We start from the raw sequence: 15,199 nt of genomic DNA, 5'->3' as shown, positions 1-15,199 counted from the left end.
ACAGCCACAAAGATCCTTATCGGGATGACCAGTGACGTTTGGATACACGCTGCGGATTAGATAATAAAAACAGGGCAAAAGGCAACTGTGACTCAATTATATTTTCAATGACCAGCTCTTTCCTAAAGATTCCGGGAATCTGTTATAAAGCCTCGCAGTGTGAAAATTACATGTGATACAGGTTTGCTGCATTGGATTGGATTAGAGGATTAGAGTTTTTGTAGAAAGAATGTGCTTCTGGGTTGCAGTTGTATAAATGGGTATAAGAACTCAGCGAAGAAGAATGTAGATGCTAATCACGCCCACCATGCAGTTGCAGTGTTTGTGGGTTGTCTACGAACTGCACAGAGAGTGCTGGGGAAAAGTTCCCGGATGACAACCAGCGGGACAAAGTCCCAAAGCAGGGCGCTTGCTTTATTTCGAGCTTGCAGGAAATGTTGCCTAATGAGAATGGATTGCTGGGAAAATCAGAGTGCGATTTCATTGTCCTTTTGGTACGGCAGCGGGGATGAGCAGGCAGCTGGCGCGAGCGTCCCTGGCTGTCTGGCGTGAGCCAGTGCCGTATTAGCCTCAAATACGGGGAAATCAACCAACCATGTGCAAGACTGGCTGGCAGTCATTAGAGACATCCAGTGTTTGGGCCTCTGTGTTTCAGGGGGGGGGGGGGGGGTAGGAGCATTAACAGCTTACTTTTAGTTTCAGAAGCCAGAGATGTTTTCATTACTGGTATCCTCAGGCATAGACTTTTTAATTTAAAAAAAAGAAAGTAAGTTCAGGATGGAAATCGCCTATCACTACAGGAATGTCTTTGCAGCAGAAACACATGATGGTTTACCTGTCAATCTCACCATCGTGTCGGCTTTATTGTGTCTGGAATGAGGAAGCAGCAGCAGGGAAGACAGGTGAGGCGGGGTACACAGAAGGGCCTCTGGAATCGCTAATACCTCAGAAAAGCTGAAGGCTTAATTCCAAAGTGGTTTTGAGACTTCAGGTTTCTTACCTCTTGGGGCTAATAAGAAAGCGACCATTCTGGCTTAGAACTTCCCTACTTCCTCCAAAGCCATAATGTCCCACTTTTTGGATTTTTTTGGACAGGTGTTATGGTAGATTCAAGTTGGCTACAAATTCTTTTGTCACTCTCCCCAGCAGGGGGTAGATTTTATCCCCCCCCCCCCCCCCCGCCCCTTGAATCTGGGCTCTCTGTTGAGCCAAGAGACTGTGCCAGAGGTGCACTGAGCAATTCCAGGCCTGGCCTTTCAGAGCACTGAGGCTTCCGCTTCCTCCCTCTTAGAACACTTTTGCCAGCAGCAGGGGACCCTCCCTCTTAGACCCCAGCTCCCATGCTGGGACGGGGTCAAGCACATGGCACGGAGGTCCTGAGCCAGTATGGACTGGCAACTCATGGGAAAGCCACGTAGGACGGACATTTCAGCCCAATCTTGCCCCGTGACACCCTCGTCACCCCCTGCCGCAGAAGCGGGCCAGCAAAGGGTAGGCTGCTCAAAAGAACCGCAGAATCCTGACAGAGAATAAGATGTTGCCTTAAGCTGCAAACTTTCGGCGTGGTTTGCCCTGCAGCAACAGATACCTCAAATTTATAAACGAAAAGTTTCACCAGAAGGAAGATCATCTTGCTAACAAAGCACAGGTCAGAACACTTGCCGGGTGGGAACAGAACTGTTTTGAACACACGATAACATCCTTTATCTTTTAGTGGCTTTGACCTCAAAACCAGCCTCAGCTGATGTCTTCTGGTGTCCAACACAGAAAATTCAGAAAAAGAAAAATCTCATTCAAATACAGCTTCATCCTGACATGCGCGTTTCACACAGACCTTATTTTTTAAACAGAGTTTATTGTATTTAATACATTATAAAATTTGAAAAATTGTAGGAAAGCAGCAGACTCAAACTGGAGCAAGTCTAACAAGTAATAATTCTGGCCCCTTTGCAAAACTGATCAGTTTAAAAACAAAGTCATGTTCACATCTGTGAGGCGGGCAAAGAAGTGTGACTTCTGTACAAACTACATTTAAAATTTCATGTCTAATGTCTTTCGAATGCAGTGTGCTCATGAAGAGTTTTTCTGAAGTCCTGCCCGTCCCGCCTAAACAGAGGACAGGAAACCTCCATCCTGCAAATAAACTCTATTCAAGGTGTTTTTTTTGTTTTGTTTTTTTAAAAAAAAAAAAAAAAAGGAAAAAGAAAGACAAAGGAAAAGGAAACAATGGATGGCTGTTGGCAATGAAAACCGTAAGGAGATGCATCCTCACTGCTCATGGCTTGTTTATCGGTCAGAGGCCTTGGGAGGCCCAGGACACTTCACGGCCATCACAGCAACAACTGTAGCTACCACCTTTTTGAAACTTTTTTTTTTCCTTTTTTTTTGCATTTCCTACCTTTTGACATATATATATATATTTATATATTTTTTTACACCTTGAGGATATCACTATTCCAATTGTTCCCGTATGAATACAGGTGTGGTCTCTATTGGATATCAATGTGTCTGTTTATTCAATTTTAGGTCCAGGACTTGGTTTTGTTGTCCCAGCTGCACATAAATGTCCCTTTTTTGTTTGCGTTATTTGTTGTGTACGTTTTTTGTTTTTGTTTTTCCTTTCTGCATAAGAAATCTGTCCGTTTAGTCCAGAGGCTCTTGCTTTATCCGGATGACAGAGGGCCCGCGGGGCGTCCGCCTCAGTTCCCGCCGCAGGACGTACTCGCTGAACTGGGACGAGTCCACTCCTCCTCCACAGGAGGCCACGATTTCAAATCCTCTCTGCTGCAACCTCTCGAGGACCTGCACAGGGCCAAGACAAGCATCTGGTTAGGGGGACACAGGTCCTCTGGCCACACGAACAGCCCAAAGAGGTGTCCTGAAGTTTGAGATCTTGTGCAGCCCTGGTCATTCTTACCCACCCCCCGAGTCTCTCTGAATTTCTGCTTTCAGAGGAAGGCCCTGCACTAAAGGGCAGGAGGGATGGAACGGTTGTGTCCAACACCCAAAATACACCTTCACATGCTTGCCGCTCACGTGCCGGTTCATTGAATAGTTACAACCACCTTGCTTATTAATGGGTGGTCAGCCCATTTCATACCCGGGAAAACTGAGGCTCACAGCCTATAAGTGATGGAAGTGGGTTTCCAGCTCAGCTCCATTTGGCCTCAGATGCCACGTTTCTTGTAACATGCAACACTCCCTTCTCTGCAAAAAGAGAGGGTTTACCTTTCAAATCTCATCACTAAAATATCTTCTATGAGATGATAAATGATATGGCCAGACAATGATCTGATCTGAATCTACTCAGCCAGTGAGTCATTCTCAACCCATTCACTCTCAGCCCCACCACTGCTGAAGTCTGCCTGTACTAACTTCATATATTTCAGTTTGGAAGACGGATGTAATTTCAATGGCAGAACCAATGGACTGCTGAAGACAGCTGAGGTTTATCTAGAAGTTTTTGAGTTTGTGGCATTTGAAATAGATTTATTGCCTTGGGTGCATTCAGGGAGGCAAGAGTAATTGCAATGGTTAGATGTTAGAAAACATATCCAAAATAAAGATATTCTAAACTTCTCATATAATAGTAACTTCTCATAAGCTCTTCAGTTTTGAAATCAAATACCTAGTGCCAGAAAGATCCCTGGGTTGGTCACCGACATGTCCGATGGTCTTAAATGTAGGAGACAATTCCTATGCTCTTAGGCAAAAATACAGAAAGTTGATCTACAGCATTGTTTCCTTAGGAATCCAACAAACACTGGACTTGCAAATGTTCCCTGGGATTCTGGCTATAATTAAATTACTTCTACACCACTCTAAAGGCAAGATGACTCAATCATAACTTTAAAAAAATTCTGGTTTAAAATTTTGGGGGGAAATGAAGTGGGATGTTATTAACTTTTAAAATGTACTCAACATAAAGCAAACCCTTACTGTTTCCTCTTAAATTATTATTATTTTTTGGTTGCCTACTTTTATGTGGAATATAATTTGCTATTTTGCAAAAGAGCTAACTAGAGATTAGAAAACAATATGTAAACTTTCAGAAAACTACAACTTCTAATGCTGGCCAATTAAAAAAAAAAAAACCAAGGGGCGCCTGTTTGGCTCAGTTGGTTGAACATCTGACTTCAGCTCAGGTCACAATCTCACAGTTCGTGAGTTCAAGCCCCATGTCAGGCTCTGTGCTGACAGGGCAGAGCCTGGAGCCTGCTTTGAGTTCTGTGTCTCCCTTTCTCTTTACCCCTGCCCTGCTCATACACACACTCACACTCTCTCTGTCTCAAAAACAAATAAACATTAAAAAAAAAATTTTTAATAAAAAAAAACCCAAGTCTTTATGAGAACAAAATGAACATTCTAACCCACAGTGCTCTTATTTCCGTAGATACATTCACAATGCATATGCACACCAGTCAGCAAGGGACAGAACAAAGAAAACAATCCCTATGTTCAAAGTCAAGATGTGCTTTGGTGGTAGTTAAATAAAAAGGTGAGGACCCAAGAGCTAAGACTTCTCCAGCAGAGGCAGGAATGTAGCCTTTCAGCAAGAAAAACCCCAGTCTGCCTGGCCAAACCACTGCACCAGAAAGGATTCTTTGCCTTCACTGGGAGAGGAATTGAAAAGGTAGAAGCTGTGAGCAATAAAGAACCTAACTCTGATATTGTTTGTCTTGCAGTGATGGAAGGTTGCTAAACTGTTAAATGTGGAAATCCCCAAGCTTCCTCCCTAGGGGGATATCATATATCTAATATGATAATTATTCCATATGACCCAGCAGTACCTTGAATGTGCTCAAAGCTTATTTCAAAGTAATGCAAACAGCTATGCTCCTTGGCCATTTCTTTTTAAACATCAATTTGTTAATAACAAAATTCCTTAAAGTTAGTGATCACTTGGGAATATTAAATCACTCCAGGGCTGGGCTGGAGGTATCAGGTCTTGTGTGTCTTATCCCAAAACCTGTGAATGCCTAGAGGACGGTGCCTATTTCTTGGTCGGTGGAGCAGGAAGCTGGAGTCATCGATTACGTCGTGGTCGTGTCATGGCTGTGTCACTGATGATGTTAATCCAGATGAAAATGTCCACATCTGATCAGACTTGAATGACTGGGAAACTTGTCAGGCATATGAATTTGTCCCACAGCCTGAGTGGTGGGCTGGGGTTTTGTGTGAGACATGGGGCCCCAGAGAGCAATGCTGTCCTGGCTCTGATGGGCACTGCCTCCTCCCTCCATCTGGAGGGGGGCTGGGGCAGGGAGCGTGTGTAGGAGGCAAACGGCTTTCAGAGCTTCAATTAACACCGGGCCTTGCAGGTGCACCTCTGGCCCCATCCAACCCAGCGGCCACCACACTGCCTGCCAGCGTGTGCCTTTCTCTAGCCCTCCCAAGACACAGCTCCTGCCAGCATCTCCTGTTGTTTTGTTCTCGGACGCCTGTTCGTAAATTTTAAAAAACTGTAAGTAGTGGGGTGCCTGAGTGGCTCGGTCAGTTGAGCGTCTGACTTTGGTCATCATCTTATGGTTCATGAGTTCTAACGCAGAGCCTGCTTCGGATCCTCTGTCTCCCCCCCCTCTCTGCCCCTCCCTCACTTGCTCTCTCTCTCTCAAAAATAAAATAAACATTTACAAAAATTATAAATAGTTGTGGAACAATCTTCAAGAGGCAGAATGGTAGAGTGGGTGCTTCTAGTCTTTGAGCTGTGGGAGGGGTTTTATTGGGTCAATAAAGGCATAGGCCCATTCCAATTAAAAAGAGGTCGGGAGGGGGTGCCTGGGTGGCTCAGATGGTTGGGCGTCCAACTTCGGCTCAGGTCATGATCTCGCTGGTTTGTGAGTTCGAGCTCTGCGTCGGGCTCTGTGCTGACAGCTCAGAGCCTGGAGCCTGCTCCAGATTCTGTGCCTCCCTTTCTCTCTACCCCTCCCCTGCTCACACTCTGTCTCTCTCTCACAAATAAAATGAATTTAAAAAAAAGGGGGTGGGTGGGAGAAACCCCAAGCCCTTACTCCATTGACTTCAAATCGTTTTGAGTGACCTAGACCTGGAGTTAAGACCCAGATGTGCCTCTGCTTTCTCATCAGCAAGACAGGGGGGCTAACGGCGCTGACCCATGAAGACTGTTACAAGTAGACAAGGCACATACAACCCTTGGCGCGGGGCTGCCACACGTTACTTATGATGATCAGCAGACCAACCAGCGTCTAAGGGACTCAGCACCTCACGTGTAAACCAAACTTCTGAACGATGAGCAGACCAACCCGCGTCTAAGGGACTCAGCACCTCACGTGTAAACCCACCTTCTGAATTCCACCCGTCTCCTCCCATAGACTTCTCCATCTCAGAAAACAGGAATCCCATCCATCCAGTTCCTGGGTCAAAAATCGTAGTCATCCTTGGCTTCTGTCTTAGAACCCACAGCCACTGTCAGAAACCTTGTTAGCTCTACTACGTTCCTGACATTCAGAATCGGACGCTTCTCAACTGTTGCTAACTGGTCCCTTTGCTTCCGCTGTTCTCCCTTTGCTTCCCTCTGCTGCCGGAGGATTCATGTTCGGAGCTGAGTTACATCATGCCACGCTTTTGCTCAAAATCCTCAAATGGCTCTTACTCACACAAGCAAATGAATGAAAACCAAAAGAAACAAAACAAACAAAAAATCTCAGGGTGCTTCCCGCCGCCCAGGAGGCAATCCGTGATCTGTTCCCAGCCACCTGCTGGCCTCTGGTCTCAGGACTCCCTGTCTCTCACTTTCTTCAAGCTGTGCAGGCTCTCCTTGATACCCCTCCTCACACCATGCCGACTCCTACCTCAGGATCTTCACAACTTGCTGGGCCCTCTGCCTGGGACGCCCCATCCCAGCTACTCTCTCTTCTCACTACCTGGCCACCATTTCTGTTGGTTACTGTTTGGCTCCCTCGTCTTTCCCAGAATGGAAGTTCCCTGAAAATACAGCTATTGTCTATTTCTTCGTCTCCTAGCGTTCCAGTGCTCACACGGGCACCGGCTTGTAGTGTATGTTCAACAAACACCTGTGCAATGATTGAGTGCCCAGAGGGTGAACAGGGCTACCTACCCAGAAGTGATGCCACATGAGAGTTTCCCAGCTCTCTGGACGGAAAGCACTGTGTGAAGGCAAGGTTAAGTAACAGCATTAAGAGCGACATTCGATTCCACACGGTATACGACAAGGCTGTACCTGGACCGAGTTGAGGTGACAGTAGCCATTCAGTGGAAACCTAATGACGTGTGTCGAGTCATGATTCCAGCCTGCGTTGACAGAGTTACACATCACATCGCCGATCTCTGGAAACACTTCTTCTATCAAGGATTTGTCACCGCTGAGCGTGATCCTTTCTCCGAGGTCTGGGGCGACACGCACCACTAGGCACTCGCAGGGCCTTGAAAAGCGACCAGTTTCTCTGTCCTGCTTCCATCTTTCCATCTCCAACAACATGGGCTGAAGCTGAAAATATTTTGCCTCTTCATATAACAAAGTGTAGTCCTGGCAAAACAAACAAAAAAGGCGTTTCATAGCGCAAAATACAAACACGAAGCGCTGAAGATGTCCACAGGTAAGAGGTGATTTTTTTCCACCTCTGTTACTTTGATAATCAAATCTGCATGTGAATTTTTCACTCACAACACAACTCCACGTGCATTCATTCATTCCTTCATTAATGCATTCAGCGATGATAAAAAGAGATAAGAGTATTAAGGGCCAGGCAGGCCCTCTTCTAAATGCTCCCCATAAATTAAACCCTGTAGCCCCCCCCCCCCCAACAGCCCTGTGGATTTGGAACCATTATTATTCCCACTGTGCAGATGAGAAAACGGAGGTGAGAAAGGCTGAAGCCACGACTTTTCTCTTTCAGTAAGGAGTGCCTCTGGGCATTTAAAATTCGTGCGGTGAGAATCCACTTTACGTCCTCCAGAAGGAGCCACATATAGGTCGCAGTGAGGGAGGCGCAGGCGCACTATTCACGGGAAGCCCACGCTCCCCGTCACCTTCGCTGGCAGCTCAGAATTCGTGGGAGGCAGGGGGCAGCACGAGGCGGGAGGGCGGCCGGAGACGGTGGCGGGTGGGCGCCTGCAGGGCACACGCCGGGTGCAGCTTTGACCTAAGCGTGGGTGCTGATCTGGGATGGTCTGAGGGAGGCGGAGGCACCGCCCTCGACGCTGCCATGCTCAAGGGACGGAGGCAGACATCAGTCCACGATCCCTGCCGGACAGATGTGCACGAAAGGAAACCTGTCCCTTTCTGAAACCACAGCCACCCACTCTTTGACTCTTACCTTAAAACAAAATCTACTGAATTAGAACAGAAATCTGGCAAGCAGGTATTAACACACACACGTGTCACTGAATGGGAGGCCTTGGGAGGCAGCGACGCAGGAAAAGGGAGGGAAAGGAGGAAAAGGGAGGCAGCAATGCAGGAATGATGTTATCAAGCAGGTCAATACGGTCTACGCGTAGCTATGACCACGATCATCTCCGGGTGTGAGGCAAGTGGGACACTTGTCCGGACACGTTGACTGAGAACATTTTAATGAGCTGACACAGGCGTATCTGCCGTCCCTCCTCGGGCTGGAGCTGGCAGGCGGTGCCTCGTGCCCGCGGCAGAGCCGCCCTGAGAGCCCGGGGCCCGAGTGCGGCCTGAGGCCTCGGCCATCTGGATGGGATGGCGCACGGAGAGGATGACCACAGGAAAACGGGTTCTATTTGGCACTCTGCTCTTTTTCTTGCAAATCAAGCGGCAAAGGCAGCAGCGGCAGTAGCATCATGCAGGGCTTCCAGAGAAAGAAGCATGGACAGGTGAGAAAGTCCCAGCGGGCCTCCAGCCGGGTCTTCCGCTTTCTATGGCGGGGCACCTGGGCCAGGTGAAGACGCTGCCCCACATGCCCCTCAGCAGAACGGACCGCTTCGGTGCTCTGTCTTCTCCCGGCAATGCCATTATTGCAGGAGTCCCGGTTCCCTGCTGGAGAGGAGCCCACTGCCCTCATCATCTTCCTTGCACATCCTGGCACCTGACCCACAGGAGGTTCTGTTTGGTTGGAGGAGAGGAGAATAAAGCTGAGGTGTGGCCACGCTTAGGAAAGGACAGAAGTGAGGCCCCCTCACACAGCCTGAGGGCGGGAGTGGGGAGATGGCCAGTTCCTCCTGGATACCTGGGACCCCCACTGAAGTACATCAACCATGAGATGCTGAACTCAATCTTTTATTTACTTATCCAGATGACGGCTCTCAAGGAGATTTAAAAACAGCATTGACAGTTGACAAGCAGTAGAAATGAGAACTTCTGCTACTAACTTTTTATTTTCCTATGAGAATTAAAAATTTTAGCACAAGGTGTGCCTGGGTGGCTCAGTTGGCTAAGTGTCTGACTTCGGCTCAGGTCATCATCTCGCGGTTTGTGAGTTCGAGCTCCGCATCGGGCTCTGTGCTGATGGCTCAGAGCCTGGATCCTGCTTCGGATTCTGTGTCTCCGTCTCTCTCTGCCCCTCCCCTGCTCACGCTCTGTCTCTCTCTCTCTCAAAAATAAATAAACATTAAAAAAAATGATAACACAAGAAAGAATCTGGACTCCAGTGAAAATGTGTCAAGTCTTCAAATCTGAGACTGCTTAAAGCAGTCTTAATGACCAACTTTGACCCTCTGGAGGAATCCTTTCAAACACTGCTGAATAGTGACCATTAGCCTTTGATTAAATGCTTCCAGTGATGGGAAGCTTACTATCTAACAAGGCACAGCACTGACTTTGTTGGCCGCTCTGATGGTTGTAAGTTTTTCAGTTAGAAGGACCTTAATTTCCCTGTAGTTCCAACTTACTTGTTCAGACTCTGCCATCTGGGGTTATATGATCCTAAACTTTCTTTGACCTGTTAAACCTTCAAACATCTGAACACAACTGTTACATTTTAGTATTATTCAGGCTGAAAACACCCCATCTTTCCAGCTCTTTTTCATTCGTTATGACTTAGAGGTCCTTCAATATCTGATGTGTGCTTGACTTTGTCAACATACTTCTGAAAACCCAAACCCAAACTGGACCTAACATTTCAGATGCGATCTGATGAGCACACTGTGAAACCTTCGCTTGGCCGGACATTCTAACCACTATTAAAGCAGCCTGCATTCATTTCCTATGGCTGCGGTAACAATCACCACACATTTAGTGGCTTAAAACCACAGAAATTTATTCTCTTACAGTTCTGGAAGTCAGAGGTCTAAAATGGGTCATTAAGGTAAGAGGTCTAAAAGGGTCTGGACACTCTAGAGGAGAATTCGTATCCTTGCCTTTTTCAGCTTGCAGAGGCAGCCCACATTCCTTGGCCTGTGGTCTCACATCACTCTGACCTCTGCTATTGTCACATCTTCTCTGACTGTGACCCTCCTGCCTCCTTCTTTCACTTGGACCCTTGTGAGTGCACTGGGCCCACCTGGATTATCCACAATAATCTCCCAATCTCAAGACCCTTAACTTAATTAATCACATCTGCAAAGTCCCTTCTGCCATGTTAAGTGATATATTCCTGGATTCCAGGAATTACGACGTGCACATCTTCGGAGAGGGACATCATTCTGCCTATCACACGGCATCAGCCTGTATTAACTTTCTTGGCTGTCCTGTTACCCTGTTAGTTTATAGTTTGCTTACTGTGGCGTCCCCATACCTTTTCCTAAGAGCTGCTACTGAGCTAGGCCCTTCTCTTTCAGCATTTGTGAAAAATTTTAAACCCTCCATTATGTATCCCTCTTCAAATTGTTGGAATTTGTCCCAACATACTGAGAAAATGTGGATTCTTTCATCCAATGTTCTGCTCTCTCTCTCTCTCTCTCTATCATTTTGAGCCAGGTGTTGTGTGTTTCTAGATGGAGTAATGACACGGCTACATGCAGACCTTGGTTCAGGTTGATGCTCAGGTAGTAAACGAAGACTCTGGATTCTGGCTGTTCAAATAGTTATAAAACCTAGAATTCGGAGATCAGTCAGCCCATAACTGTGGCATTTGCTGGGTGTCTTGTTGAAATGCCATGTGTTTGGGTGGGACTCCAAGGGGAAGGCTGGACACGTGGGAGGGCCCAAGTCTCTGTACTGCCCGGAGATTCTCCTTAACTATTTTGGGTTCCAGTCTCCTTATCTATAAAATGAGAGGAATCAATTCCTTCGAAGTTGCTTCCAGCCCTGATATCCGAGTCTATATCCATGACAGTGTCCTGACCCACCAGTTTGTCTACCATAACCTGAAGGTAATGGGGCTAACAGGACTTGGGGTTACAGCTCCTCCAATGCTGACTCTGAATCTTCACCCTCTTTCCCCCCTGAGTTCACGAGCCACATGGGTAATCCACTCTGAGGTCTGGCCATGGCCTGACAGAGTGCCTCCCTATACGATGCTGCTCGTGTTCCTTGTTCTCTGCTCCTGAACAATGAGGGAAACACTGGCCGTTATTAGACTTTTGGCCCTGCTCAGTGATTTCTCAAGGATTCTGCCAGTGGTTACTGAAGCGAAGTTTAAAGGGGTCCCCTGAAGACCATCTTGTACCCTGGGATGTATCTCACGGGGCCCAGTCTTGAACTCCTTCAGGCCACCAGGTGTTCTTTTACTCTCTCTTGACCATCTGGCTTCATCTCTTCCTTTACTGTGCTGTTCCTTCCGGTCTCTGGGGTGGAGCGCCGTCTGCACCGGCGCAGCGGACGCTGGAGAACAGCCGAGCGCCGGGCTCCCCTTGGCCATCGGCCCCCCACGCTGACTTGCCTCTAAGTGTCTGCCAGCTCAAGAACTAAAAAGGCCCTTCTTGTTTTTGTTATCATTTTCTGCACGGTTAAGCTCACACTGGCCATTCGCTTTCTTGGCAGGCTCCTTTATAGTCGTCTTTCTCTACTTCCTAACACACGTTTCCAGTCTCAGCTCGTCGGAGATCGCCCCTTGGAGCCGACTCATACCCACAGCTGCTTTTCTTAGGAACCTCATCCTCCTTTCCTTCCTCAATTGGGATCATTTAATTCTACTGTCTAAATCCCATATTTTTTAGAGTCTACCAAGTTTCTCTTTAGACCCCCTGACCTTGTGTTCATTTCCTTCTGCTCTCTGAATCTTTTGAAATCTTCTTTCCTTATACCTTGGTTCCTATCTGGCAACACCCACTGTTCCTTTCTTTGGTTGTTCCTCTAGACAACGCTGTCTCTTATCCCTAAGGTATGAGGTGGAAACGGGCAGGAGTTTATGAGGCAGCAGCAGGTGTGGCCCCAGATTTCCTTTTGAAGAAAATGAAACCCAAAACTACATTTGCTTTTCAGCAAAGCAACTGCAGAACGTACTAGATGCTGTCACTCATCTGCCCTGCTTCTATGCCAATTTTATCTTCCCTAATTAGGAAAGTATCATCCATATTTCTTGTGTAGCCTCACATTCAGGTAGAGGGAAACAGATTATTCACAGACCTATTATCACATTTAAAGAATTTTAAAATCCTAGAATACATATTTTTAAAATAAAAAATTTTTTGAGATTTACAATAGTTTTTCGAGGCACAGAAAGATCAAGATCCCATTTTACAACGAATAAATTGAGCTTTTCTAGGACCTTGGAGATAGGTACACGGTACATAGGTATGGGTGGACTTCAAAATGCAAATAGACCCATGTCTCAAAAGCTTATTTCTTGATTAAATATTTGGAATTCAGAAAACATTCTCCCTAGGGGGAGGAAAGTAATTTACACCGTGTATTAGTTTCCAATTGCTGCTGTAAGAACTTACCACAGATTTGGTGGTTGAAAACAATACAGATTCACTCTCATACAGTTGTGGAGGTCAGAAGTCTGGAATGGGTCTTAGGCAGGGCTAGCTAGCCCGTGGGGCTGCCTTCCTTCAAAAGGCTCCAGGGGACAATGCGTTCCCTTGCCCTTTCCAGCTCCTAGGGCTACCTGCATTCCTTGGCTCCTGGCCAACAATCACATTCCTTCCTTCATCACATCTTCTCTGACTTTGACCCTCCCCACTCCCTCTTTCAGTTATAAGGACCTTTGTGATTCCACTCTGCCCACCTGGATTATCCAAGATATTCTCCCCATTTCAAGACCCTTAACTTAATCACAGCTGCAAAGTCTCTTTTGCCGTGTAAGGTAATATATTCTGGGGATTAGGATGTGGACCCCCTTGGGGACCATTATTCAGCTTGCCACACACACTTACTGATTCCACCAAACAGTTCAGAAATTCATTTAACTCCTAATGGCCTTGAAATTTTACACAGCAGTTGGCACATCCTTAAACTCCAAAGGCAAATCAGTCACTTATTCATTTTAAAATCTGTTAAACGTGCCGGATGCCATGCTAGGCACTGTGGGTTCTGGGGAATGCGTCCAGTTCATCCCGGGAGCTCCTCTTCACTGCCCTGGGGCCTCCCAGGACGCACTTGGCTCCCTAGAAGGCAGGGCATGTAAATATCAGGGGACCCACAAAGCAGGGACACCAAGAAGATGAGAGGAAATGAAGGATTTTATAGTTTACATTTCAAAAATAGCATCCAGGTAGTAGTCATAAGGAAAATAAAAAAAATCTTTGCGGGACTTAATTTCCTTTAGTTTCAAAGATTTTTTTTCTTTCCTTCCTTTCTTTCTCTTCTCTCTCTCCCACTCTCCCTCCCTCCCTCCCTTCACTCCTTCCCTCCCTCCTTTTTCTTTCTCTCTCTCCCTCCCTTTTCTTTTTTTCTTTCTTTCTTCCTTTCTTTCTTTCTTTCTTTCTTTCTTTCTTTCTTTCTTTCCTTTCTTTTTCTTTTTTCTTTCTCCCTCCCTCCTTCCTTATTTCCCTCATTCCTTTCTTTCTCTTCTCTCTCTCTCCCTCCCTCCTCTTTCTCTCTCCCTCCCTCTCTTCCTCTTCTTTCTTTCCTTCCTTCTTTCCTTCCTTCCTTCCTTCCTTCCTTCCTTCCTTCCTTCCTTCTCTTCTTTTTAGGTGGGAGGTGGGCCACCATAATTTTTTCAGTATTTCAGGTTTGGGGTGTCTAAAATTCTTTATTCACCTAGTTCTGCAATACTTTTTTCCTTTTTTTTCCTTTAAAAGGACTTACTATTTTTACAGAAGTTTTAGGTTCACAGTTAAAATTGAGGGGAAAGTACAGAGGTTTCCCCCTATACCCCTGTCCCCACACATGCACAGCCTCCGCCATTTTCAACATCTCCCACCTGAGTGGTGCATCTGTTACAACCGATGGACCTACATCACCCAAAGCCCACAGTTTATACTAGGGTTCACGTTTGCCCTTGTACATTCCATGGGTTTAGACAATGTGACATGCAATGACATGTGTCCACCTGTTCACTCCTCCCACCCCTCAATCCCCTTTCTTTTCTTCAAAACCTAGAAAGACTGGCTCCCTTGCTCCTTTTCCCCTGCTACCAACTGATACTTCTGGCCAGCAGCACCAGCTTCCAGTTTCTCCTGACTACTCTCGTTTTTCTCGCAAGCCGGGGTGGGGGGAAGGTGGTGGAGGACACCCAGCCTGAGATTCATCCTGATGGCCATTAAAGGACACAGAAGTGGCGGCAAGAGTCCCTTCTGTACCCGGCCACTGTCTCATCCCCCACCACCTCCGGATCTCCCGGAGAAAGGCCACATATACACAGCTGATCAAGACGGGGTGCGTGAGGCAGAGCAGAGGCAGACCCATCTGCATTCTGCAGCCACACCCTGGCTTGGCGAGCCAGCTGCATACTAACTGCAGGAGTTAGGGCTCATGTGTAGGGCGGGGTGAGGGCAGGGGCTAGAGATGCTATCCGAGATGGTGCCAGGGCTGCGGGCTGGCGGTTCTGCCTGCCTCCCACTCCTCCTCCTCCTCGGTAGTTGCAGCTGGCCCTGCTTCTGAGGGAGTGTCCTTGGGAGAGGGTCAGAAGTGGCCCTGGGCAGGGGTGCCAGGAGTAACAGTTTCTGCACCAGGGACATAAAAACAGGGAGGCAACAGCTGAGACTAGGGGCTGGGGCAGCCATCCTAAGTGGGCGCTCTCTTAAGTACTGATGAAGAGACTTCTTGGGGGTCTACCCAGCTCACCACTCTTTGAGAGTGCCTTCTTCGAGAATGTCCGACTCTCAGGAGAGGGTGACTAGAACGCGTGTCTGGGTTACCACAGCTGATTGGCTAAAGCGTAAGCATCGGAGCCACCTGAGCCAGATGGTCTCTGTAGAACCAAGGAAGGGG

At 47.1% G+C, this 15,199-nt stretch overlaps 1 protein-coding gene across 2 annotated transcripts in view; it reads right to left on the bottom strand.

The window, feature by feature from the left end:
- Nucleotides 1-2,181: 2,181 nt before the first annotated feature.
- The window catches only part of KCTD1 (potassium channel tetramerization domain containing 1), a 92,960-nt gene continuing 79,942 nt past the window's right edge, over nucleotides 2,182-15,199 (bottom strand). For both annotated transcript variants that reach the window (XM_030336582.1, XM_030336581.1), the window contains exons 4-5: nucleotides 7,202-7,507; nucleotides 2,182-2,802 (exon numbers count right to left, since the gene is read on the bottom strand). In XM_030336582.1, coding sequence (XP_030192442.1) covers nucleotides 2,644-2,802; nucleotides 7,202-7,507 — 465 coding nt within the window. In that variant the 3' untranslated portion in view covers nucleotides 2,182-2,643. The remainder of the gene's footprint in view (nucleotides 2,803-7,201; nucleotides 7,508-15,199) is intronic.

The sequence above is a fragment of the Lynx canadensis genome, chromosome D3, assembly GCF_007474595.2.
Source record: "Lynx canadensis isolate LIC74 chromosome D3, mLynCan4.pri.v2, whole genome shotgun sequence".
Taxonomy (NCBI): domain Eukaryota; kingdom Metazoa; phylum Chordata; class Mammalia; order Carnivora; family Felidae; genus Lynx; species Lynx canadensis.
This window is presented reverse-complemented; position numbering and strand designations above follow the sequence as displayed.